Below are 26383 nucleotides of genomic sequence, written 5' to 3' on the forward strand. Positions count from 1 at the left end.
TTACGTCACATTTTATCAATTAATTAATGGCTGCATTTATTTTTAATATTATTTTTGCTACATTTAATGACTTATTTATTTATTTGTTTTTTATCTTGGCGGCTTCCGTCCTCCGTAGGCGAGACGCCTACTAAATCTCAGTAATAGTTTGGACTTGTGTGTGACGTGAGCTGATTGGTTGGTTGGATGATTGGTTTAGTTCCATCTCAGCATCGTAACGTTTCTACGTTAATAAAGTTCATAATTAATAAACTCTGCGTGTCGGTCATCACCAGTAGAAGTTTCTGAGTCAGTTCTTCGTCTCCTTGGAGTAAATAAACATCGTAAAGTGTCACATGGACGTCCTCCAGGTTGTAAATGTCTTCATCCCGTCTCTCAGGTACAGCATCTGCCCCCCCACAGACCTCCCCCTCCTCCCCCACTCCCCCTCTCTATCCAAAGACTTCCCTCTGTCCCCCGGCGGTCTGCCTCGCTCTCCGTCCCTGTCCAGGACCCTCCCCACGTCCCCGTCCCTCCCCCTGTCCCCCATGTTCTCCAAAGACCTCCCCCTGTCCCTCCCCCTCTCCCCGGCGCTGTCCGACACCACCGAGACTCTGGAGGGCCTCTCGTTGTCCAAAGAGGGCGTGGTCGCTCCACTGAGGGCCCTCGCCAACCCCCCCGCCAAACGCAAACTGCTGTCCCGTAGCCACCGGGGCCAGTACTTCAGCGGGCCGCAGTGCTGGCTCCGGGGCCACAGCGGGGAGAGCCACACGGGGTCTCTCTCTGAGGGCGTCTACACCAAGCAGCTGGACCCGGACCTGCCTCCGCCCGGGGACGCCACCTACGTCAGCCACGCCTCCTGCGTCCTGGAGAGCCGGAAGGGCCGACACCGGGAGCCGCGGCCTCACGTCCGCAGGATATTCGTGGAACCCTGCAAGGAGCTGTCGCCGGGCCGGGAGAGGAGGCGCTGGGAGGAGGGCGAGGTTACGGAGGAGGTGACGGAGGAGGTGACGGAGGAGGTGAAGGCCGCGGGGGTGTCGGTGGTCGTGGAGGGGGAGGAGCCGCGGGGAGTCGCCGCACAGGACGTTGACTCAGACGACCAAACCAACGCACAGGTCTCAGAGATCCTCAGCAGCACGCTGTAGAGGCGGACAGCAGGTCGGTTCACTTCACTTCACTTCACTTCACTTCACAAGTTTTTACATGTGTATAAAACATGCACAAAACATGAAACATGCAAACAAAACATGCGTACAAAACGTACACAAACATGTGTATAAAATGTGCACAAAACCTGCACAAAACCTGCACAAAACATGAAACATGGAAAAAAAATGTACAAACGTGTACAAAACATGCGTACAAAACTTGCTTACAAAACGTATACAAATGTGTACAAAACGTGTACAAAACATGCATACAAAACGTGTACAAAACGTGTACAAAACATGCATACAAAACGTGTACAAAACATGTTTACGAAACATTTGTACAAAACGTGTACAAAACATGCGTACAATACTTTCCTAGAAACTTATACAAATGTGTACAAAACATGCGTACAGAACATGCATAAAAAACATGCGTACGAAACATGCGTACGAAACATGCGTACAAAACTTGCTTACAAAACGTATACAAATGTGTACAAAACATGCGTACAAAACATGCGTACAAAACATGCATAAAAAAATGCGTACAAAACATGCGTACAAAACATGTGTACAAAATATTTGTAAAAAACCTGTACAAAACATGCGTACAAAACATTGTACAAAACATGCATACAAAACATGCGTACAAACATGTGTTCAAAACATTTGTACAAAACAGGAACGTGTACAAAGAGAGTGTTAAACACTCATTAACTTCAGGTGTTGCTGCTCAGTGGAGCTTTAAAGCGGCCTCTAACCTGAACATCAATATCACCTCTCTATCTCTCTCTCTCTCTCTCTCTCTCTCTCTCTCTCTCTCTCTCTCTCTCTCTCTCTCTCTCTCTCTCTCTCTCTCTCTCTCTCGACCACAGTGACGATTGGCCGGGCCGGTTAATGACGAGCCCCCCCCCCTACCCCGTCTTCACACCTCCGTAGATTGTAAACTAAACTAAAGTTGCTGGTTCAACTCCTCCAAGCCTCGGAGCCTCAGAGCCTCAGAGCCCATGGCATCGACTGTTACCAAGAAAATAACCAATGCAACGAGAAACCAAGAACTCCTTCTTCTCCTTCTTCCTCTTCCTCTTCTTCTTCTTCTTCTTCTTCTTCTCCTTCTCCTTCTTCTTCTTCTCCTCCTCTGACCTGGAACTTTGCACACTTTGACTGTATGTCAACCAAAAACAGAAAAGGTGTTTTGATTGATTTGTTTCCCAGTCTAGTTAAATTCTCTCTGGATTAGATTAGTGGTGGCCCGTCCACAGAGCATGGATTCATGGAGTCATAGATTCATGGAGTCATGGATTCATGGATTCTCCTCTACTTGAAGTGAATGTACAGTTTAGTCTGTTAGTGTGTGTGTGGTTGAGCTGCTCCCGTCGGGTTTTAATGTGGTCAGTTTAAAGAGATTATAAATATATAAATATATATATATGAGCGGCCTCAGTCACTAAAAACACAGACCACTAGAAACCTTAAAGTATTTTTCTAGTACTCCAGTATTTTACTGCGGAGGTGTTGATGAACAGTCAGAGCTGTATTTTGTCAGCATGAAGTAGTTTGTAGCTGTCGTTAGTTTTTGGACTGAAGCTTTGTGTCCGGTTTGTGCCTCTTCCTGGTTCAGCATGATGATGTCAGGGGTCAGGGGTCAGGGGTCGGGGGTTTATACGGAGGCTTTGAGAGGCAGTGAGAAAAAAACTAATTCTGCTGATCCATTTTATACATCTGATCTAAATTATTATCCTGCGACGTAAGAACAGATGAAAAAAGGTTTTACCAGGATGATCTGTTTTTATTGTCAACGTCATTTTTCAAAGTTATTTTTTTTTCATCTTTGAAAACAGGTGATAACTATTTTATTACATTTTTTTATAATTTTCTAAGTGTTTGTTGTTGTAATACTCATTTCAGCCACAAGAGGCTGAAGTGCACCACTACCCCATGTTTTTTATATATTATATATATATATATATATATATATACACACAAGATTTTTCTTGTAAATTTACCACTTTAATATCAGAGAATAATCAAGATTTTTCTTGTAAATTTGTGATTTTTTTCTCGTAAATGTACCACTTTAATATCAAATAATATTCAAGCTTTTTTTTCTCGTAAATTTTGGTTATTTTTTTTCTCGTAAATTTTCCACTTTAATTTCAGAGTTTTTCTCTGAATATTACCCCCTCACCGGCTCCATCGTTTGTTTTTACCTGATATGTCGTGGTTATATATACAGTATGTACTTTGTGTTTAGAGTTAACGGAGAAATTAAAACTCATCTGGAAGAAAACATGAAACATGAACGTGTTCTTAAGTCAGAAACGATCAGACTTAATAAATGGATCATCATAGTTTCACCTCGCCGGCCTCTCAGGGCTGCTGTAGGTTTAGGTCGGGGGGATCGGGGGTGGGGGGGAACAATGTGCACTTTGCCCCTCGGACTCTGACGGTGTTCGTGTCGTTGCTTTCTGTTCCCGTTCCTGTGGTGTTTCCTCGGAGGCTGCCGGTGTGTTTTTTATGTTTGACCTGACATGAAACTCTCCAGATGTTCGGTTATGATGCACGGTCTTTTAAAAGTGTGTTTCTAATGTTTGCACATAGCATTTATGGAATAAAAGCTAATTGAATATATTTGATGCAATTGGGCATTAACTGTGGCAGCTTCGATCGTTAATGACTGTAACAGGTGTTGATGATAAAGACGTATGAAGTATTCATTTACAGGTTGTGTTCTTGTTTGAATGTGTAGCACAGATACTGCAGTAAACAAGTACAACCACAGTATTCTAGTATTTATACCGACACTACCACGTCTGGACTGCAGGAATCCTTCGTTGGTACCGTGAGGTTACAGTTGGATATTAATATGTCGATTTACTTTTTTAACGAGAGCAAAAAGAAAAGATTGATATCAAAAATCATTTCTATACGTTCAGTATATATCAGCCTAGCTTAGCATAAAGAGTGAAAGCAGGTGGAAACAGCTAGCCATGTTTTATCTGGTTTGTTTAATCCGTAAATTAAAATGTGGTTTTAGGGGAGTCAGTTTGGACGGAGCCATGCTAGCTGTTTCCCCCTGCTTCCAGTCTTTATGCTAAGCTAAGCTAACCTCTGTACTGAACACACAGACGTGACGCTGATATCCATCTTCACATCACTCTCACAGAGAAACACAATAACTTTATCTCCCAAAACTATTCCTTTAATATTGTTTTAAAATTGTTTATTCAAAACGACGAAAACAAAACTCAAGTTGTAAAAGCAAACGCCCATTATTCTGAAAATACAAACTCAAACAGAAGCAGATGGCTAATTAATATGCATTGTCATCGGACCTTCCCGTTCCCGAGGTTACGCCTTTTCCGTTTTTATTTAAACCCAAAAACTACTTAGTTATGATTAGGAAAAGATCGCGTTTTGGGTTAAAATAACACGGGAAAAGGCGTAACTTCAGTACGGAAGTTACGTGACAAAAACTACTTAGTTATGTTTAGGAAAAGATCGCGTTTTGGGTTAAAATAACACGGGAAAAGGTGTAACTTCAGTACGGAAGTTACGTGACAAAAACTACTTAGGTTTAGGAAAAGATCGCGTTTTGGGTTAAAATAACATCGGAAAAGGTGTAACTTCAGTACGGAAGTTACGTGACAAAAACTACTTAGTTACAAAAAATACGTTGTTGAAAGTCACGCCATGGTCAGGAAAAACATTGTGGAGGTCCGATGATGTCATTCTGCGTAATAATTAGCCGTGTGCGTCTGTTTGTTGCAGGGAGAGTGTGTCTTTTTAACGGGCTGTTGGCACATTTTTTGTATTATTGGGTTTCAGAATAATGGACGTTATAATAACCAACGACTAGAGATATGAAAAATGAAAACCATGTTTTAATATTCCAGACTCTCCGTGACAAACTTCACGTCTGGTTGGAGGTTTAGTTCAGATTTATAACGTGTATCTGTGCGTTGATGTTTGGACTTCTGAACGTTGGTCCTCAGGAGCAGAGCTCAGCCTGTTAATGTAGAACTGAAGGCTTTTATTCTGAAATGTCGAACCCTACCTGTCGGTCAGGTGTTTCCATCACACACGACTCAGAACTGTTAACTTGTGAGGGCTCCGCTCTGCAGCCCGTAATGTGACTCTCTCTCATGATCTCATATTTATTTCTGTCTTCATGTTTCCAGTTTATATATTTTGTTACCACACAAAGAAGAAAAACTCTTTCTGGATATTTTTGCATCTTTCTGACTCCATACAATGCCACACAGGAACACAGGACGTTTATTTATTCGCAGCAAAAGGACGGTATCTTTTTTTTTTTTTTTTTATGGACTGCATTAATAAAAGAAAAAGGGTTCTTTTCATGCATTTTGGCATTTTGCAACGTGAACTCCTGGATGTCTGGATGTCTGGATGTATCTGAACTGAATAAACAGCCTCATGTTGGATGTCGTGCACGAAAAGCGTCTGAGTTTGTCTTCTGTCGGACGTTGTCGGTTTGATAACGTCTAACACTCTGGTTCTGATATTTCAGCAGTATTGTATGTTACATTATGTATTCACCAATAAGAAGACGACCCGTTTTCATCACCTCATCTTCATCCTCGCCGCCGTCTCTGAGGCATTCTGGGTAGTGAGTCCAGCTCTGCCAATCAGAGCTCCTGCTGCCGGGGAGCGGCGGAGGATGTGGTGAGTTATGGGCATCGTTGTACTTGTACTACTTCAACTGGTATTGTTGTTGTACTTGTTAGTATACTTTTCTTTAACCCTTTGTTTAACATTTTTGTTGTGGTCAGTGTTGTGACCTTAGCTCCTATAACAACTTATAATAACGTGTGTAGCCAAATATATGGAGGACAGAAGCTGCCAAAATATAAAATAAATGAATAAATATGTTATTAAAGGTAGCAGAAATAATATTTAAAATAATTGTAGCCATTAATTAATTGATCAAAATGGGATATAAATTGATATTTCTGTTTTATTGTGCTTCATTATTAGTTTATCTTTGAATTATTATTTACCCTTATTTATTTACTCTCCTGTTTAATTTTCCCTTTTATTTAGTGATGTATTTATTTTTAGAATTTTTTTTGTTATATTTTTTATTTATTTATTCATTTATTTCTGCAGGATTTTCCCTTTGCATTTCACCATTCATTTATTTCCCCAAAGTCAGTTTTTCTGTATTCTTTTCTTTAATCTTCTGTTTAATTTTCCCTTTTATTTATTTATGTATTTATTTTTATTATATTTTAAATTTATTTATTTTTGCATTTATTTTGTTTTCTTTTTTTTTTCTTCTTTTTTTTCATTTTTCTATTTCTGCAAGATTTTCCCTTTGAATTCTTTCCCTAATTTATTTCCCCAAACTTATTTATTTGTATTATATTTTAAATTCATTTATTTATTTTTGCATTTATTTATTTATTTATTTATTTATTTATCCATGATTTCCTCTTTGCATTTCACTCCTTATTTATTTCCCCAAACTTATTTATTTCTGTATTCTTTTCTTTATGCATTTCTGCCTCATTATTTAAACCCACTTTGCCTCGTTTAGTTGCTCTTGTATAATTTCTATTTTTACTTCTATTCTTATTTTAGTTTTGTATACCTTTTTTATTCCTTTTACTCTATTTATCTGTACTTATTCATCGTATCTTAGAGCTGTACTCAGTGGTCAAACAAGTACTCCGATCATTTACTTAAGTAAAAGTATTAATGCTAATACTACAGTGTAGAAATACTCTGTTACTAAGGAATCAAAATATACAATAATCATTTATGAGTTGATTATATTTAGTTTTAATAATCTGATGCTGTCAGGTAAATGTAGTGTAAGTTTAATATTTACCTCTGATATGTGGTGGAGGACAAATACCTCTAACGTGTACTTTCTACAGTACTTGAGTAAATGTACTTTCACTGTGTGCAGGCTGGAGGTCGGAGGGATTCCTGACGTTCTATTGGCTGCTGGACAGAAAGGTTTCTGGTGTCACTTCCTGTCAGCCGGTCCGGAGGCGTTGGAGGAATCTCCCGACTGGCAGCCGAGCCGCGGCGGTCGCAGGACGCCGTGTGGGAGGGTGTGAACCAGCTGGAATCTCACACCACCGCTGGCGAGGAGTTTTCCCGCCTGAGCGCTCAGAAGCATTCAGGGAGCGTCGGTCCAAACCACAGGAACAGGATCGCTGCTGGAGGACTCAGTGAGGATCCATTTATTCAGCTCAGCCTGAGAGCTCAGCACCGACAGGACAGAAACGTTCATCATCACATCATCTGCATGTTCTTTTAATCTGGATTATTAGAACCAGACTAGACCTTTAAACCCAAAACCAACCAACACAGGACGGAACCTGCCAAAATCAAAAATAAATAAATAAATGACTCAATAAATAAATAAATAAAAATGGCATTAAATGTAGCAAAAATTATATTAAAATATAAATCTAGCCATTAATTAACTGATAAAATGTGACATAAATTTATATTTCTGTTTTAATTTGCTTCTTTATTTATTTATCTTTGTATTAATTCCCTTATTTATTTACTCTACTGTTTCATTTTCCCTTTTATTTATTTATGTATTTATTTTTATAATTTATTTATCATATTTATTTATTTATTTATCATATTTATTTTTTCATTTATTTATTTATTTCTGCAAGATTTTCCCTTCGCATTTCACCCCTAATTTACTTCCCCAAAATCAGTTTTTCTGTATTCTTTTATATACTCTTCTGTTTAATTTTCCCTTTTATTTATTTATGTATTTATTTGTATTATATTTTAAATAAATTTATTTATTTTTTTCATTTTTTTTTATTCATTCATTTATTTTTGCATTATTTTATTTTTGCTTTTATTTTTTATTTATCTTTTTATTTCTGCATTTTTCTTTGTATTAATTCCATAATTTATTTATTCTACTGTTTAATTTTCCCTTTTATTTATATATATATAATTTATTTCTTTTTACATTTCTTTTTTATTCATTCATTTATTTTTGCATTTATTTTAATGTGAACACAAAAACACGGATGGTTTACAGATTTTTTATGCGATATTCTTGGGATAATTGTTTAATATTTTTAAGATATTTCTTGGATATTTTTCACAATATTTTTTCACATATTTTACTAATATTTTTTGGACAATTGTCTAATATTTTTTGGATATTTATTGGATACTTTACTAATATCTTTCAGATAATTGCCTAATATATTTTGGGTAGATAAATGTAGAGCAGTAAAAAGTACAATATTTACCTCTGAGATGTCGAAGTAGATACAGTAGCCTACCGTGAATGTGTAGTACAGTGCTACTACTGAGTATATGTACGTGTGTGTGTGTGTGTGTGTGTGAGTGCGTGCGTGCGTGCGTGCGTGCGTGCGTGCGTGCGTTTGCGTGCGTGCGTGCGTGTGTGTGTGCGTGTTGACCTCTCGGCCACCTTGAAGCCTTCTCACCAAATGAAGCGTCCAAATTGCTCCCGTTTGTCTCGACCATCAGAGGAATCACACAAACAACAAACAGCTCGCCGTTTTGTTCCTCTCCGGGGTCACGAACGCTCCGTGGTGCATTCTGGGAGGCCGTTCGAGTCACTGCCAAGATTAAAACCACATTTAAGAGCAGACGGTGGAGTGGACGTCTGGCGTCCCGTCAGAGAGCGCCGGGCCGGATCACCGGCTGGGACATCAAAGCAGAGACTGATTCAGACCATGTGGACACCGTCCGTCCGTCCGTCCGTCTGTCTGTAGTGGAAACACGCCATCTGTCCGTCCGTCCGTCCATCTGTCCGTCTGTCTGTAGTGGAAACACGCCGTCTGCCCGTCTGTCCGTCCGTCTGTCCGTCTGTCCGTCCGTAGTGGAAACACGCCTCTCACGTTCTCTCTCCTGACTCATCGAACATACCGCCGCTCGGTAAGCGCCCCTCCCCTCTAGTGTTACTGTTGGACAGACCGGAGACGCCGTGTTAATCTACGCTCGTTACATGTTTAGGTCCTTTCAAAATAAACAAGAAGTTAGGTTTAGGCAACACAACCACTTAGTTAGGGTTAGGAAACGCTCGTAGTCGACGTTAACTTCAACTCACAGTATATCTATATAACAGTGTAGGGTGGGCTACAGCCTATTTACCTCCAGTTTAGGAGTCTAATTGCCGTCGGCACTAAAGATTTGCTGTACCTCGTTGTTCTAATGTTTTTCTGCAGGAATCTGCTATTTGATCTGCTCCTCCTTCTGAGTTTCTGATGGAGAGGATGAGAGGATGAGAGGATGGAGAGGATGAGAGGATGGAGAGGATGAGAGGATGAGAGGATGGAGAGGATGAGAGGATGGAGAGGATGAGAGGATGGAGAGGATGAGAGGATGAGAGGATGGAGAGGATGGAGAGGATGAGAGGATGAGAGGATGAGAGGATGAGAGGATGGAGAGGATGAGAGGATGGAGAGGATGAGAGGATGGAGAGGATGAGAGGATGGAGAGGATGAGAGGATGGAGAGGATGAGAGGATGAGAGGATGGAGAGGATGAGAGGATGAGAGGATGGAGAGGATGAGAGGATGAGAGGATGGAGAGGATGAGAGGATGGAGAGGATGAGAGGATGAGAGGATGGAGAGGATGAGAGGATGAGAGGATGGAGAGGATGGAGAGGATGAGAGGATGGAGAGGATGAGAGGATGGAGAGGATTGAGAGGATGGAGAGGATGAGAGGATGAGAGGATGGAGAGGATGAGAGGATGGAGAGGATGAGAGGATGGAGAGGATGGAGAGGATGAGAGGATGAGAGGATGGAGAGGATGAGAGGATGAGAGGATGGAGAGGATGAGAGGATGGAGAGGATGAGAGGATGAGAGGATGGAGAGGATGAGAGGATGGAGAGGATGAGAGGATGAGAGGATGGAGAGGATGGAGAGGATGAGAGGATGAGAGGATGGAGAGGATGAGAGGATTGAGAGGATGGAGAGAATGAGAGGATGGAGAGGATGAGAGGATGAGAGGATGAGAGGATGGAGAGGATGAGAGGATGAGAGGATGAGAGGATGGAGAGGATGAGAGGATGAGAGGATGGAGAGAATGAGAGGATGAGAGGATGGAGAGGATGAGAGGATGGAGAGGATGGAGAGAATGAGAGGATGAGAGGATGGAGAGGATGAGAGGATGAGAGGATGGAGAGGATGAGAGGATGGAGAGGATGAGAGGATGGAGAGAATGAGAGGATGAGAGGATGGAGAGGATGAGAGGATGGAGAGGATGAGAGGATTGAGAGGATGAGAGGATGGAGAGGATGAGAGGAGAGGATGAGAGGATGAGAGGATGAGAGGATGGAGAGGATGAGAGGATGGAGAGGATGGAGAGGATGAGAGGATGGAGAGAATGAGAGGATGAGAGGATGGAGAGGATGAGAGGATGGAGAGGATGAGAGGATGAGAGGATGGAGAGGATGAGAGGATGAGAGGATTGAGAGGATGGAGAGGATGAGAGGATGGAGAGGATGAGAGGAGAGGATGAGAGGATGAGAGGATGGAGAGGATGAGAGGATGGAGAGGATGGAGAGGATGAGAGGATGAGAGGATGGAGAGGATGAGAGGATGAGAGGATGGAGAGGATGAGAGGATGAGAGGATGGAGAGGATGGAGAGGATGAGAGGATGAGAGGATTGAGAGGATGAGAGGATGAGAGGATGAGAGGATGGAGAGGATGAGAGGATGGAGAGGATGGAGAGGATGAGAGGATGAGAGGATGGAGAGGATGAGAGGATGAGAGGATGAGAGGATGAGAGGATGGAGAGGATGGAGAGGATGAGAGGATGAGAGGATGAGAGGATGGAGAGGATGAGAGGATGAGAGGATGAGAGGATGAGAGGATGGAGAGGATGGAGAGGATGAGAGGATGAGAGGATGAGAGGATGAGAGGATGGAGAGGATCGTTGAGTATCTGATCTGCTTTCTTTAGAATAAGGTCCCTATCCAGCTGTGCTGCAGACACCTGATCGATCCTAATGATCCCGCCTGCTGTCTTGATCATGAGCTGCATATTACCAAAAGGTGCAAATCAGACGGAAACACAGAACCCTCTTATAACACATTTAAAGAATTCAACGTTCCTCTGTTCTACTTCATCCATTCACTGAGAGGCTTCATCCTCTCACTGAGAGGCTTCATCCCCTCACTGAGAGGCTTCATCCTCTCACTGAGAGGCTTCATCCCCTCACTGAGAGGCTTCATCCCCTCACTGAGAGGCTTCATCCCCTCACTGAGAGGCTTCATCCTCTCACTGAGAGGCTTCATCCCCTCACTGAGAGGCTTCATCTCCTCACTGAGAGGCTTCATCCCCTCAGTGAGAGGCTTCATCCTCTCACTGAGAGGCTTCATCCCCTCACTGAGAGGCTTCATCCCCTCACTGAGAGGCTTCATCCCCTCACTGAGAGGCTTCATCCTCTCACTGAGAGGCTTCATCCTCTCACTGAGAGGCTTCATCTTCTCACTGAGAGGCTTCATCCTCTCACTGAGAGGCTTCATCTCCTCACTGAGAGGCTTCATCTCCTCACTGAGAGGCTTCATCTCCTCACTGAGAGGCTTCATCCCCTCACTGAGAGGCTTCATCCTCTCACTGAGAGGCTTCATCCTCTCACTGAGAGGCTTCATCCTCTCACTGAGAGGCTTCATCTCCTCAGTGAGAGGCTTCATCCTCTCACTGAGAGGCTTCATCTCCTCACTGAGAGGCTTCATCTCCTCACTGAGAGGCTTCATCTCCTCACTGAGAGGCTTCATCCTCTCACTGAGAGGCTTCATCTCCTCACTGAGAGGCTTCATCCCCTCACTGAGAGGCTTCATCCTCTCACTGAGAGGCTTCATCCTCTCACTGAGAGGCTTCATCTCCTCACTGAGAGGCTTCATCCATTCACTGAGAGGCTTCATCCTCTCACTGAGAGGCTTCATCTCCTCACTGAGAGGCTTCATCCTCTCAGTGAGAGGCTTCATCCTCTCACTGAGAGGCTTCATCTCCTCAGTGAGAGGCTTCATCCTCTCACTGAGAGGCTTCATCTCCTCACTGAGAGGCTTCATCCTCTCACTGAGAGGCTTCATCCTCTCACTGAGAGGCTTCATCCTCTCAGTGAGAGGCTTCATCCATTCACTGAGAGGCTTCATCTCCTCACTGAGAGGCTTCATCTCCTCACTGAGAGGCTTCATCCTCTCACTGAGAGGCTTCATCCTCTCACTGAGAGGCTTCATCCTCTCACTGAGAGGATGAAGCCTCTCAGTGAGAGGATGAAGCCTCTCAGTGAGGAGATGAAGCCTCTCACTGAGAGGCTTCATCTCCTCACTGAGAGGCTTCATCTCCTCACTGAGAGGCTTCATCTCCTCACTGAGAGGCTTCATCTCCTCACTGAGAGGCTTCATCCTCTCACTGAGAGGCTTCATCCTCTCACTGAGAGGCTTCATCCATTCACTGAGAGGCTTCATCTCCTCACTGAGAGGCTTCATCCTCTCACTGAGAGGCTTCATCCTCTCACTGAGAGGCTTCATCCTCTCACTGAGAGGCTTCATCCTCTCACTGAGAGGCTTCATCTCCTCACTGAGAGGCTTCATCTCCTCACTGAGAGGCTTCATCTCCTCACTGAGAGGCTTCATCCTCTCACTGAGAGGCTTCATCTCCTCACTGAGAGGCTTCATCCCCTCACTGAGAGGCTTCATCCTCTCACTGAGAGGCTTCATCCTCTCACTGAGAGGCTTCATCTCCTCACTGAGAGGCTTCATCCATTCACTGAGAGGCTTCATCCTCTCACTGAGAGGCTTCATCTCCTCACTGAGAGGCTTCATCCTCTCAGTGAGAGGCTTCATCCTCTCACTGAGAGGCTTCATCTCCTCAGTGAGAGGCTTCATCCTCTCAGTGAGAGGCTTCATCCTCTCACTGAGAGGCTTCATCTCCTCACTGAGAGGCTTCATCCTCTCACTGAGAGGCTTCATCCTCTCACTGAGAGGCTTCATCCTCTCAGTGAGAGGCTTCATCCATTCACTGAGAGGCTTCATCTCCTCACTGAGAGGCTTCATCTCCTCACTGAGAGGCTTCATCCTCTCACTGAGAGGCTTCATCCTCTCACTGAGAGGCTTCATCCTCTCACTGAGAGGCTTCATCCTCTCACTGAGAGGATGAAGCCTCTCAGTGAGAGGATGAAGCCTCTCAGTGAGGAGATGAAGCCTCTCACTGAGAGGCTTCATCTCCTCACTGAGAGGCTTCATCTCCTCACTGAGAGGCTTCATCTCCTCACTGAGAGGCTTCATCCTCTCACTGAGAGGCTTCATCCTCTCACTGAGAGGCTTCATCCATTCACTGAGAGGCTTCATCTCCTCACTGAGAGGCTTCATCCTCTCACTGAGAGGCTTCATCCTCTCACTGAGAGGCTTCATCCTCTCACTGAGAGGCTTCATCTCCTCACTGAGAGGCTTCATCTTCTCACTGAGAGGCTTCATCTCCTCACTGAGAGGCTTCATCTCCTCACTGAGAGGCTTCATCCTCTCACTGAGAGGCTTCATCCTCTCACTGAGAGGCTTCATCCATTCACTGAGAGGCTTCATCTCCTCACTGAGAGGCTTCATCCTCTCACTGAGAGGCTTCATCCTCTCACTGAGAGGCTTCATCCTCTCACTGAGAGGCTTCATCCTCTCACTGAGAGGCTTCATCCTCTCACTGAGAGGCTTCATCTCCTCACTGAGAGGCTTCATCCTCTCACTGAGAGGCTTCATCCTCTCACTGAGAGGCTTCATCCATTCACTGAGAGGCTTCATCTCCTCACTGAGAGGCTTCATCCTCTCACTGAGAGGCTTCATCCTCTCACTGAGAGGCTTCATCCTCTCACTGAGAGGCTTCATCCTCTCACTGAGAGGCTTCATCCTCTCACTGAGAGGCTTCATCTCCTCACTGAGAGGCTTCATCCTCTCACTGAGAGGCTTCATCCTCTCACTGAGAGGCTTCATCCATTCACTGGCTTCATCCTCTCACTGAGAGGCTTCATCCTCTCACTGAGAGGCTTCATCCTCTCACTGAGAGGCTTCATCCTCTCACTGAGAGGCTTCATCCTCTCACTGAGAGGCTTCATCTCCTCACTGAGAGGCTTCATCCATTCACTGAGAGGCTTCATCTCCTCACTGAGAGGCTTCATCCTCTCACTGAGAGGCTTCATCCTCTCACTGAGAGGCTTCATCCTCTCACTGAGAGGCTTCATCCTCTCACTGAGAGGCTTCATCCTCTCACTGAGAGGCTTCATCCATTCACTGAGAGGCTTCATCTCCTCACTGAGAGGCTTCATCCTCTCACTGAGAGGCTTCATCCTCTCACTGAGAGGCTTCATCCTCTCACTGAGAGGCTTCATCTCCTCACTGAGAGGCTTCATCCTCTCACTGAGAGGCTTCATCCTCTCACTGAGAGGCTTCATCTGAGCTCCACTGGATAAAACTGGTCTGATCGGTCTCTAGAGGACCCGGGTCCTCCCCCCCTCTCTGAGGAGGTCTGGTTCCTCCTCCGGTGCGTCTCTGCTGGACTTGGAGAACTTTCCCTCAGACGCTCCGCGGGGCGCGTCCTGGAGGATCACAACCTGTTTGCATTGAGACCAGGACCGGGTCTCCTGGAGCCGGTCTCATGGATAACCCGGGTTGGTTCTGGACCGTGCTCGTGCTCGTGCTCGTGGTGTCTCAGTGCGCGTGCCAGCAGACCCACTACCTGGTCCGTCCCGTCCCCAGCGACACCCTGCCGGTCCTGGACCTGCAGGAGGATCCGGACCCGCTGCTTGACCCGCAGGACCAGGACCTGAACCAGACGGAGCTCCGCAGCCTGCTGGGGGGGTTTGACCCGCTGTCCATGTCCCTGTCCCCTCCGGAGGACTCGGGGACCACAGAGGACCTGGAGGACTCCGGACCGGGACCAACCCCCAGAGACCTCCTCCGGGTCCTGGAGCTCCGGGTCCTGGAGTCTGAGGTCCAGCCCGGTCCCGGTCCCGGTCCCGGTAGGAGGCTGCTGCGGCGGCTGCAGGTTCTGCTCCGGTCCGGTACCGGGTCCGGTACCGGGTCCTGGACCGGCTGCGCGCTGCGGGAGTCCTGGACCGACCTGGGGATCCGGTTCTGGCCTCGCTACCTGAAGGTGGGCAGCTGCTCCAGGATCAGGTCCTGCTCGGTCCCTGAGGGGATGTTCTGCAGACCCAGCAGGTCCCGGTACCGGACCGTGCTGCGCTGGAGCTGCACGAGGAGGAGGAGAGGGGGGAGGGGGGGTCTGAAGGGTCTGAAGGGTCTGAGGTGTAACTGGATCCGGATCCACTACCCGGTCATCACCCAGTGCACCTGCTCCTGCAGAGACACCTGAACGGGTCTATTACTGTATTACTGTTGTTGTTAATGTTGTTGTTGTTGTTGTTGTTGTTATTGTTGTTATTGTTATTGTTGTTGTTGTTGTTGTTGTTGTTGTTATTGTTGTTATTGTTGTTGTTGTTGTTGTTGTTAATGTTAATGTTGTTGTTGTTGTTGTTAATGTTGTTGTTATTGTTGTTGTTGTTGTTATTGTTGTTGTTGTTAATGTTGTTGTTGTTGTTAATGTTGTTGTTGTTGTTGTTGTTAATGTTGTTGTTGTTGTTGTTGTTGTTGTTAATGTTGTTGTTGTTGTTGTTAATGTTGTTGTTGTTGTTGTTGTTGTTATTGTTGTTGTTGTTGTTGTTGTTGTTGTTAATGTTGTTGTTGTTGTTGTTGTTGTTGTTGTTGTAATAGATATGGACCAGGACCTCTGAGGAGACAGAAACAACAACACAGTGAAGACATTAATCTTTATTTCAAACATCTTCTCTGTTAAATATTAATAACAGAACCCGGCGGCTCCAGGTCCAACATGTCCATCACATGTCCATCACATGTCCATCACATGTCCATCACATGTCCATCACATGTCCATCAGGTGTTCCGGACGGACACCTGATGGACATGTTATTGTTTTATTTCATTTGATTAGATGAACTTTGTCTAAACAGGAAGGTCAGTATTATGAATATAATAACTGTATCTTGTTTATATTTATATTGAAGAGATTAAAATCAATTTATGGAGAAAATATGAAGAGTTGTGATTGAAAATGTTTTTGTTTTATTTTGATATTCTCGTGTGATGTCCCGTTTGACTTCCTGTCTTTGTGATTGTCTGCTGATTGGTTCCACCTGTCTTTGTCTCATCGTCCTGCTCACCTGCTGGATTCACTCCGTTTCGCTCCTCGGGACACTTCTTCTGCCGTGATTTCACTTCCTACTTTATTTCTGGTGACCTCGTGACCCCTGGACCTCGTGACCTTGTAGCCTTGTGACCTTGTGACCTTGTTGTCTCGTGACCTTGTGACCTTGTGACCTTGTGACCTTGTAGCCTTGTGACCTTGTGACCTTGTTGTCTCGTGACCTTGTAGCCTTGTGACCTTGTGACCTTGTGACCTTGTAGCCTCGTGACCTTGTGACCTTGTAGCCTCGTGACCTTGTAGCCTTGTGACCTTGTGACCTTGTGACCTCGTGACCTTGTGGATTTACTGTCACCTGCCTGCCGGACCAGCTGCAGTTTGTACAACGTAAGACTTTCTGTTACTAAATCACTGGATCCTCATCTGAGATATACTGTATTTACACACAGGTACACAAGTATCAGTACACACAGGTACACAAGTATCAGTACACACAGGTACACAAGTATCAGTACACACAGGTACACAGGTATCAGTACACACAGGTACACAAGTATCAGTACACACAGGTACACAAGTATCAGTACACACAGGTACACAAGTATCAGTACACAGGTACACAGGTATCAGTACACACAGGTACACAAGTATCAGTACACACAGGTACACAGGTATCAGTACACACAGGTACACAAGTATCAGTACACACAGGTACACAGGTATCAGTACACACAGGTACACAGATATCAGTACACACAGGTACACAGGTATCAGTACACACAGGTACACAAGTATCAGTACACACAGGTACACAAGTATCAGTACACACAGGTACACAGGTATCAGTACACACAGGTACACAAGTATCAGTACACACAGGTACACAGGTATCAGTACACACAGGTACACAAGTATCAGTACACACAGGTACACAGGTATCAGTACACACAGGTACACAAGTATCAGTACACACAGGTACACAGATATCAGTACACACAGGTACACAAGTATCAGTACACACAGGTACACAGGTATCAGTACACACAGATACACAAGTATCAGTACACACAGGTACACAGGTATCAGTACACACAGGTACACAGGTATCAGTACACACAGGTACACAGGTATCAGTACACACAGGTACACAGGTATCAGTACACACAGGTACACAGGTATCAGTACACACAGGTACACAGGTAGAAGTACACACAGGTACACAGGTATCAGTACACAGGTACACAGGTAGAAGTACACACAGGTACACAGGTATCAGTACACACAGGTACACAGGTAGAAGTACACACAGGTACACAGGTATCAGTACACAGGTACACAGTTATCAGTACATACAGGTACACAGGTATAAGAACACACAGGTACACAGGTATCAGTACACACAGGTACACAGGTATAAGAACACACAGGTACACAGGTATCAGTACACAGGTACACAGTTATCAGTACACAGGTACACAGTTATCAGTACATACAGGTACACAGGTATAAGAACACACAGATACACAGGTATCAGTACACACAGGTATACAGGTAGAAGTACACACAGGTACACAGGTATCAGTACACAGGTACACAGGTAGAAGTACACACAGGTACACAGGTATCAGTACACACAGGTACACAGGTAGAAGTACACACAGGTACACAGGTATCAGTACACAGGTACACAGTTATCAGTACATACAGGTACACAGGTATAAGAACACACAGGTACACAGGTATCAGTACACACAGGTACACAGGTATAAGAACACACAGGTACACAGGTATCAGTACACAGGTACACAGTTATCAGTACATACAGGTACACAGGTATAAGAACACACAGGTACACAGGTATCAGTACACAGGTACACAGGTATAAGAACACACAGGTACACAGGTATAAGAACACACAGGTACACAGGTATCAGTACACAGGTACACAGGTATAAGAACACACAGGTACACAGGTATCAGTACACAGGTACACAGTTATCAGTACATACAGGTACACAGGTATAAGAACACACAGGTACACAGGTATCAGTACACAGGTACACAGGTATAAGAACACACAGGTACACAGGTATAAGAACACACAGGTACACAGGTATCAGTACACAGGTACACAGGTATAAGAACACACAGGTACACAGGTATCAGTACACAGGTACACAGTTATCAGTACACACAGGTACACAGGTATAAGTAGGACCTTGTGTTAACAGGTGAGGGGAGTAGGAGGTGAGTGGGAGGATTCGGATGTCTCACTGAGACGTTTCCAGGTTTTCACTCAGCTGTTAGGAGACAGACGACGTCAACAGACAGACAGGTCAGACTGCTGCCAACACACACACGCACTCATAAACACACACACAAACACACGCACAAGCACACGCACACACACACACACACACACACACACACACACACTCCTGCTTGTAACAGAGTATTTCTACACTGTGGTATTACTACTAAAACTACCTAAGTATAAGATCTGAATACTTCTTCTACCACTGAAAGACAAATACACATCATGTAGAATATATATCTATATATAGATATATAAACTGGAAAAACAAAGTTGTTAACTTGTGTTTGGTGGATTATTTCTCTGTTGTATCAATGCTAATGGTGATGCTAATGCTAATGGTCATTGTATTCTACATGGTTGGAAAGCCTGTTTATTTACCTTCACAATGTTGTCACACTTGTAAAGATCATGCATTTGTGGGATGAGCAGCACAGCTGATGATGTGTGGAGCGCCCAAGAAACATGTTCCAAAATGCTCCGTCAATGGTAAACAGTGTATTCTCCTGTTGGTGTTGACTCTTGTTTTGAGTTGTTTGGTGGATGATTGAACTCTCTATCAGTAACAAGGAACAAACAAGACATATTGATTGATTGAATCCACCGTCAGGAGCCTCAGTAGAGGTGGAAGATCCATATGCAGCCACAACAGCCTGGCACCTCCTCCTCATGCTGGTCACCAACCTGGTCACACGTTGCTGTGGGATGGCGTTCCATTCCTCAACCAGGATTGGTTGCAGGTCAGCCAGCGTGGTTGTGTTGGTCACTCTAACACGTACAGCACGCCCAAGCTGATCCCACAAGTGTTGAATTGGGTTGAGGTCTGGACTCTTGGAGGCCGTTCCATTCTCTCTACTCCCACATTGTGGAGGTAGTCTGTGATAACCCTGGCTCTGTGGGGGGGGGGCGTTGTTTCTTGGAGGATGAAGTTAGGTCCCAGATTGTGGAGATATGGGATCACCACTGGCTGCAGAATCTCATCCTGATATCTCCCTGCATTGAGATGGCCTTCAATGATGACAAGCCTTGTTTTACCAGTGAGGGAGATGCCCCCCCCCCACACCATGACACTGCCCCCACCAAAAGCTGTTACTCCATCGGTTCAACAATCAGCATAGCGTTCTCCACGTCGTCTCCATACTTTGACCTGCCATCCGACTTTGGCAGACAGAACCTGGACTCATCACTGAACATGACATTCCCCCACATGTTCAGGTTCCATTGTCTGTGTTGGAGACACCAGCGCCAACGGGCCTGACGGTGAAGGGCAGTCATTGCAGGCTTCCTGGTAGCCTTATGAGAATACACTGTTTACCATTGACGGAGCATTTTGGCAAATTGTTCTTGGGCGCTCCCCACATCATCAGCTGTGCTGCTCATCCCACAAATGCATGATCCTTACAAGTGTGACATCATTGTGAAGGTCAATAAACAGGCTTTCCAACGATGTAAAATACAATGACCATTAACATTGATACAACAGAGAAATAATCCACCAAACACAAGTTTAACTACTTTGTTTTTCCAGTATATATATCTATTACTTAATAGATGCATGCAGCCAGCAGGAGGCAGCAGAGCGTCTCTGTCCGTCACTCAGCCTCATTAAAATAAATGAGTGGTGTCAGTGTGACAACATGTGAAGAAGGTGTGTGTGTTGTTTCTGACTGAAGAACTACACAAAGTACATGAAACTGAGTCAGTGTGTGTGTGTGTGTGTGTGTGTGTGTGATCACACTGCCCCACACTGTTCACACCTTGTGTATACATACCAGTGTGCAGGCAGCAGCTTCTGTCACTCACACTCACTCACACACACACACGATGAGTTGTGTTTGAGTTGCTGTAACTAAGAACATTTACAGTGTTTTCTTAGTTTATCTTCATATCTCAGACACCAGCGTTGTTATTAATATCACAGTTATTACAGGTAATAATATTAACAGGTAATATTAGTGATGATAATAACAATATTCTTAATTTATGTCTTGCTGCATTGGGATTAAATTACTGGTAAATGTTTATATCAAACACTTTTGATTTGTTTATTTTTTTGCTTTCTGTTATTATGAAGACATATTTATTAATTAACTAAATCTGTTTATTAATCTGTTAACTCAGATTATCTGTTTGTTTGCTGACTTGATCAATATGTTCACTCTGTTTATTCATTTAATCATTTATGGAGTTTATCAATTTATTTTTGTGGTTTATTAATTGTTTTATCAAATCTATTAACTAAACTTTAATTATTCTGATATGTATTTCTTTCTCTGGTTTATTCACCTCTTTTCTCATTTTTTTTTATCTATTCTTTCCGATTCACTTAATTATTCACAGATTATTAATCTGTTGGCTCGGTTTATTAATCCATTTGTGCGGTTTGCCCGTCAGCAAAATTAATAAATAGATTTAATAGGAAGTATAAACCTGGGACAGAAAGTCATGAACAGAAGATGTAACGGAGGAATAATCAGGACGATTCACCAAAACCATAAATTACAAAAACAAGTGGAGGATTAGATTATAAATGATGAAGACTGTAAATCCATACAGAGACGCCTGCTGGTGAAGATGTGAACAGCAGTCACAACAAAAAACAACCTGCATGATGGGAAATAATTCAATTTCAACGAACCCAAAAAATGATCTGTGGATTATTGTGAGGATCTTGAGGTTATATTAAATATCGTTTTTTTAAATGCTCCCCCATAAATCCGTTCCCGTCCACTGAGCTGACGTGGAAGATGTGAATCCCCACATTTAGGTACTTTATACTTTATTTCAAATACCTTGAAAATGGCAGAGAGGCACACAGGCTACAAGAATGTGAAGCTAGTCAGCCAATATGAGCACCAGATAGATATCAGTCATCACATGAAAACAAAAACAAGAACAAAAAAAACATATTTACAGATATAAATTAACACATATTAAAACTCCAAAAGACACTGTGACGGCAGAAATGTATTAAAATGGTATAAAACTGGTAAATATAAGTGATAATGGAATGTCAGCTTACATTTATACTGTGCGTAGTGCAAGGAATACTGTCAATAATACAAATGAAGAATTCACATTCATAACAGCTTTGGTCCAAAGAGAACTGAAGGACGATGACAGAAACCCGGATGGATGAAACGGTACCGATCACAGACGGACTTCACTCGGTTTTTTTTTGTAGTTTTTGAATATTTCGTTTTAACATGCTGCCCTGGATGAAGCCACATATTTAGTTTGGATACAGGTCCGACAAGCACAACATGTCCTACTCAAACTGAAACCATCACAAGCAGCTGGACGCTGGCAGTGGGCTCGCTGGGCTCGCTGGGCTCGCTGGGCTCGGTGGTCTGGGAGGAACCTGAGGCACTGGAGAGGTGGTGTCGTACATCCATCTGTAGTCCTTAAACCCCGTTTACACATATATATATATATATATATACACACCTTCTAATAAAACACAGTCTGCTTCATGATTCATCAATAACCTCATCAATAATTACTCTGATTATTCAATTATTCAACTGCACCTTCATGGTCTTCATCATTGGATATAGCCGTGTTATCACGTCACTAAATGTTCCACACGGAACATTTCCACGGCGGAAATGAAGTTGTCAATGTACCGTAGACGAGAGGAGAGAATGAACCTTCAACAAACCAAACTCCATTCAAAGAAGTTACAATTTAACACCGTCTAATTCTCCTCAGGAAGGTTTCTGATTTATCTAAACTCTGACTTTCATTTCTTTAGTTTTCACTTTTTAGTTCTAAACTAAACGTTCTCAGCGTCAGAATACAAGTGTGTGGATTATTCTGAGCAACAGGGACTTTATTCCTGTTAAAGGATCTTGAGGTTATAATCAATATTACTGTTTAAGTGCACCACTAAACACTAGAGCTCGTTGAGCTCCACTGAGCTGAGGTGAAGCAGCAGAGAGCGAACACTACGACAGTATCTGCCTGTAGACTCCACACGGAGAGAACGGTACAATCTGAAGTGGTGTACTCTGAAGACAAATCATTTGTTAACTATCTCAGGCCTGCACTGTGACGGCAGGATGATGGATGATGACCTTAGACCTTTGACCTTTCCTTCTCCGGACACAGACTGTGTTTTACTATCAGGTGTGAACGGGGTCTAAACATCAGGCTTCCTACGTTGTTTCAACAAATACTTTGACCAGTTTCAGTTTGATCTCTCCACTACAGATTACTGAACGCACAGAGACGGTATCGTCTGTTCGGACACAACAGGAAGTTCCCAGCGGCGCCGGGAACGCCGGGATCGCAGGAACCCTGAGATCTGTCGAAACAGGAAGTGTTGTAGTTCAGCTCGGCGTCATCAGTGATTCCGTGTATTGAAGAATCCCACGCTGGTCGGCGACTCCTTCACCGTCACCGTGATGAAGTTGGCGGTGACGTCGGTGACGAACACGTGCTCCAGGAGGCTCCGGGCCGGCCGCCAGTCCGTCTCCGTGTCGGACTCCGTGGCGTCGTTGCCGAGGCTTGGCCTGCTGTTGTTTGGATACAGCGCGGCGTCGTGCTCCGATTCGCTGCTGCTGGTCTCGTCCGAGTCGCCGGTACTGAGCTCGTTCAGGCTGCGGTTCTGAGAGGCGAGCCCGTGTTTCCTCTCCTCGTGCCTCCCGCCGCCGTTCCCTCGAGCGGAGCCGCTCCCTGTCATCTTCTTAGTCTCTGCTAACCTCCCCTGCTCTGCACCGCCGCAGCCGCCACCTGCAGAGCGCTGCCCGCCGGCTGATGTTCGAGTCTCTTTGACACCGCCCGCTCCTCCTTTTACAACAACGCCGCCGCTCCGTAAGCTGGACCTGGACGCCGCCGCTCCGGCGTTGTTCCCCTGAAGGCTGCTGCCAGCCGGCGGCTTGCTGACGCTCTGCAGGTTGAGAGCTCGGAGGTTGAGCGCCTGGTTGGCTCGGTCTCGAGGCGTGGGCGAGGACGACGCTTTGGAGAGGTTCTGCTGCTTGTGTTGAACCAACCCGGCGCCGTCCTGCCTCCTCTGGCTCGGCGGCGTGCGCTGCACCGCCGCCTGGCCTCCAGCGAAGCCGCTGTGCAAACCCAACGAACCGCCGCCTTGTTTCAGAGCCGACACCTTGTAGCCGTCTCCTCTGCCGGTCTCTGAGATGGAGCGCTTCAGATCGGACAGAGAGTTCTTACTTTGCGTGGACGGACCGGTTTTGCTGTAGGAGGAGGACGGAGACATGGAGCGGCTGGTCCAGATGCAGCTGAGGGATCCCGGTTTGGAGGCGGCGGTCTGGGAGAAGGAGCTGGCAGAGGCGGCCTCCTCTCTGGAGGACCTGCTCATCCCGGTGTAGGTGAAGCTGGCCGGCTGCAGAGGCTTCTTCACGCCGGGTCGGGGGTCCTCCCTGGGCGGTCTGAGCACCTGGTGGTGGCGTGGTGGATGAGGAGGAGGTGGAGGAGGTGGAGGAGGAGGAGGAGGAGGAGGTGAAGGAGGAGGAGGCGGTCTGCTCTTGGCTTGTCGTAACGCCCTCAGGTCCGGATGGAGCGGCTTCCTCCCGCGCTTCTTCTTGCAGGGCAGATCGGGTTTGGCGAGAACAATCTGAGGCCTCTTCTGGGGGACGGGGTGGACGCGAGGACCGGGCTTCGCCTTCTTCGTGTGGTCTTCATCCTCTGAGGAAGAGGAGGAGGGGGACGACGAGAGGCCGGAGGAAGAGGAGGACGAGGAGCGGCTGTCTTTAGTGGCGGCTGGTGCCGGCTGCTGAGAGGAAGAACATGAGTCAGACTGGTGAAGTTGTGATTGTTGTGAACACGTGAGACGCTGGAGAGAAGAAGACTTACCAGAATCTTCCGCGGTCGTCCTCTCGGCCTCTTCCCTTTCTTCTGGAACAGCAGCTCCCTCTCTTGTTCTCTGGCAAACATTTACACAGAAAGACACACAGATTGAGTTCCAGAGTCTGGCTCCACGTCTAACACAGTTTCCTGCTTGTTGCTTTAGTAGATCCTCAGACTCAAAGGTTCATTACTGAAGGCCAGGAGATGTGGCTGAAAGCTCTGGAACATGTCCAGTGAGTGGACCATGGGCTAAAAGTTAAAGGGCGGGTCCATCTGGGAGTAGATATATACTGTATATATATATATCTACTCCCAGTTACCACGTTAAACCAACTCACCTCTTGTGGAAAGCTGCCAGCAGCCGCGGGTCCAGAATATTCTCCTCTGGCTCCCAACTGTTGTGCCTGAAAACATCAGAAAACATCAGAAAACGTTAAAGAAAACGTTTCCTGCAGTAAGGTATCTGAGTACTGGTTCCACCAGCTGCTCAGAGGATGTTTGATGAAGATGTTTACTGGTGTCAGACTGGTTTGGGACCATATAGCTGCAGGACTAATGTAAATATGAAGATTTCAGTCATTTTTTAAGCAAAAATCTAAAATATTCTCACGTTCCAGTTTCTACATCGGGCAGCTCTTCTGCTTTTCTTTGTTTTCTATTGTTGTAAACTGAATATTTTTAAGACATCTGAAGACTTTGACATGAATTGAAATGAATCCAGAAAATAATCGTCAGACTGATGCACGGTGTCAGACTGGTGCACGGTGTCAGACTGGTGCACGGTGTCAGACTGGTGCACGGTGTCAGACTGGTGCACGGTGTCAGACCGGTTTGTGAGCGTAACAGCTGCAGGATTAATGTAAATATTTAAGCCCTTTTATGATGTGCATGAAGATTTCAGTCATTTTTTAAGCAAAACTCTGAGTACTTGTTCCACCAGCTGCACACATGATGTTTGATGGTGATGTTTACTGGTGTCAGACTGGTTTGGGACCATAATAATTATATATTATATATATATATTTAATGATGTGTATGATGCTGTAATAATAACAGATGAATGTAATGTTTTCTGGGTGCAGGTGCTGCACATCAGCCTGCAGGTGCTGCACATCAGCCTGCAGCTGGTAGATCTGGTGTATATTTTGGTGTGAAAGGCTCAGAGAAGCCAGTAAATGGATCAGAACTGTGTTCTGCAGCTCAGTGAGTCCATCAGTCAGTGTGTGACAGATGAACCTGCTGGAGTTAGATACTGAACCCTCCAGCAGAGAGGAGCAGAGGGAGCAGCTCTCATTGTTTGTTTGGGCCGTTTCTCCACAGTTAGCTACCGTTAGCATCGTTAGCATCAGGAGGCTAGGCTAGGTGTTAGCATTAGCATTAGCATTAGCGGTACTCACTTGGAGGACCATCCTCTCCACTTCACCAGATACTCGAACCTTCCCTGTGAAAGAGGAACACAGAGGATCAGAACCGGTCCCGGTACCGGACCCGACCCCGCTGGACCCGGTACCGCCGGTTCTCTTACCTTTCTGGGCCGTTTGCTGAGGATACACTCCGCATCAAATACCTGGCCGACTGTGACCCCCTCCATCACTACAGCAGCCGCTCCGAGCCAGCGACGAAACCCTCCGAGCCGCTCCGAAACTCTCCGAACATCTACGAACCAGCGACGAGCTGTTCCGAGCCCCTCCGATCACTACAGCAGCCTGTCCGAGCCCCTCCGAGCTTCTCCGAGCCCCTCCGAGCCAGCGACGAGCCGCTCCAAAACCTTCCGAAACCCTCCGAACCAGCGACGAGCCCCTCCGAGGCCCTCCGATCACTACAGCAGCCTGTCCGAGCCCCTCCGAGCTTCTCCGAGCCCCTCCGAGCTTCTCCGAGCCCCTCCGAGCCAGCGACGAGCCGCTCCAAAACCTTCCGAAACCCTCCGAACCAG

The 26383-nt window shown here is 45.4% G+C and overlaps 4 protein-coding genes across 7 annotated transcripts in view; 3 read left to right on the plus strand and 1 right to left on the minus strand.

Moving 5' to 3' along the window:
* ankfn1a (ankyrin repeat and fibronectin type III domain containing 1a) overlaps positions 1–5584 on the plus strand; it is a 113410-nt gene extending 107826 nt beyond the window's left edge. For 2 of the 3 annotated variants that reach the window (XM_074620724.1, XM_074620726.1), the window contains exons 25-26: positions 380–1137; positions 5312–5584. In XM_074620724.1, the coding sequence (XP_074476825.1) occupies positions 380–1124 (745 nt within the window). In that variant the 3' untranslated portion in view covers positions 1125–1137; positions 5312–5584. Of the gene's footprint in view, positions 1–379; positions 1138–2005; positions 2515–5311 lie in introns of those variants that run through there. The other variant, XM_074620725.1, reaches the window with a different exon arrangement.
* cox11 (cytochrome c oxidase assembly homolog 11 (yeast)) overlaps positions 1–26383 on the plus strand; it is a 173257-nt gene that overhangs the window by 141983 nt on the left and 4891 nt on the right. The gene's annotated exons all lie outside the window — the stretch shown is intronic.
* Positions 14592–15482, plus strand: nog3 (noggin 3). The gene has a single exon (XM_074620936.1). The coding sequence runs from the start codon at positions 14766–14768 to the stop codon at positions 15480–15482; it is 717 nt and encodes a 238-aa protein (XP_074477037.1). The 5' UTR covers positions 14592–14765.
* LOC141758328 (chromobox protein homolog 2-like) lies at positions 21405–26137 on the minus strand. Of its 2 annotated transcripts, none has more exons than XM_074619607.1 (5): positions 25976–26134; positions 25848–25891; positions 24789–24854; positions 24457–24526; positions 21405–24373 (listed from the first exon to the last, which is right to left on the minus strand). In XM_074619607.1, exons 1-5 carry the CDS (start codon positions 26039–26041, stop codon positions 22988–22990), a joined length of 1632 nt encoding a protein of 543 aa, XP_074475708.1. In that variant the 5' UTR covers positions 26042–26134; the 3' UTR covers positions 21405–22987. The 2 variants fall into 2 exon arrangements, with proteins under 2 accessions (XP_074475708.1, XP_074475705.1); XM_074619604.1 differs by having other exon boundaries at positions 22846–24376; positions 25976–26137.

The sequence above is a fragment of the Sebastes fasciatus genome, chromosome 20 (assembly GCF_043250625.1).
Source record: "Sebastes fasciatus isolate fSebFas1 chromosome 20, fSebFas1.pri, whole genome shotgun sequence".
NCBI lineage: Eukaryota > Metazoa > Chordata > Actinopteri > Perciformes > Sebastidae > Sebastes > Sebastes fasciatus.

Excerpts from the sequence above, each read along its gene's own strand:
- LOC141758328 (XM_074619604.1), bottom strand. The coding sequence starts at position 26,041 with ATGGAGGGGGTCACAGTCGGCCAGGTATTTGATGCGGAGTGTATCCTC. Across the intron at positions 24,527-24,788 it reads CTGGCAGCTTTCCACAAGAG|AGAACAAGAGAGGGAGCTGC; the intron begins GTGAGTTGGTTT and ends AATGTTTGCCAG. Across the intron at positions 24,377-24,456 it reads GACGACCGCGGAAGATTCTG|CAGCCGGCACCAGCCGCCAC; the intron begins GTAAGTCTTCTT and ends TCTTCCTCTCAG.
- nog3 (XM_074620936.1), top strand. The coding sequence starts at position 14,766 with ATGGATAACCCGGGTTGGTTCTGGACCGTGCTCGTGCTCGTGCTCGTG.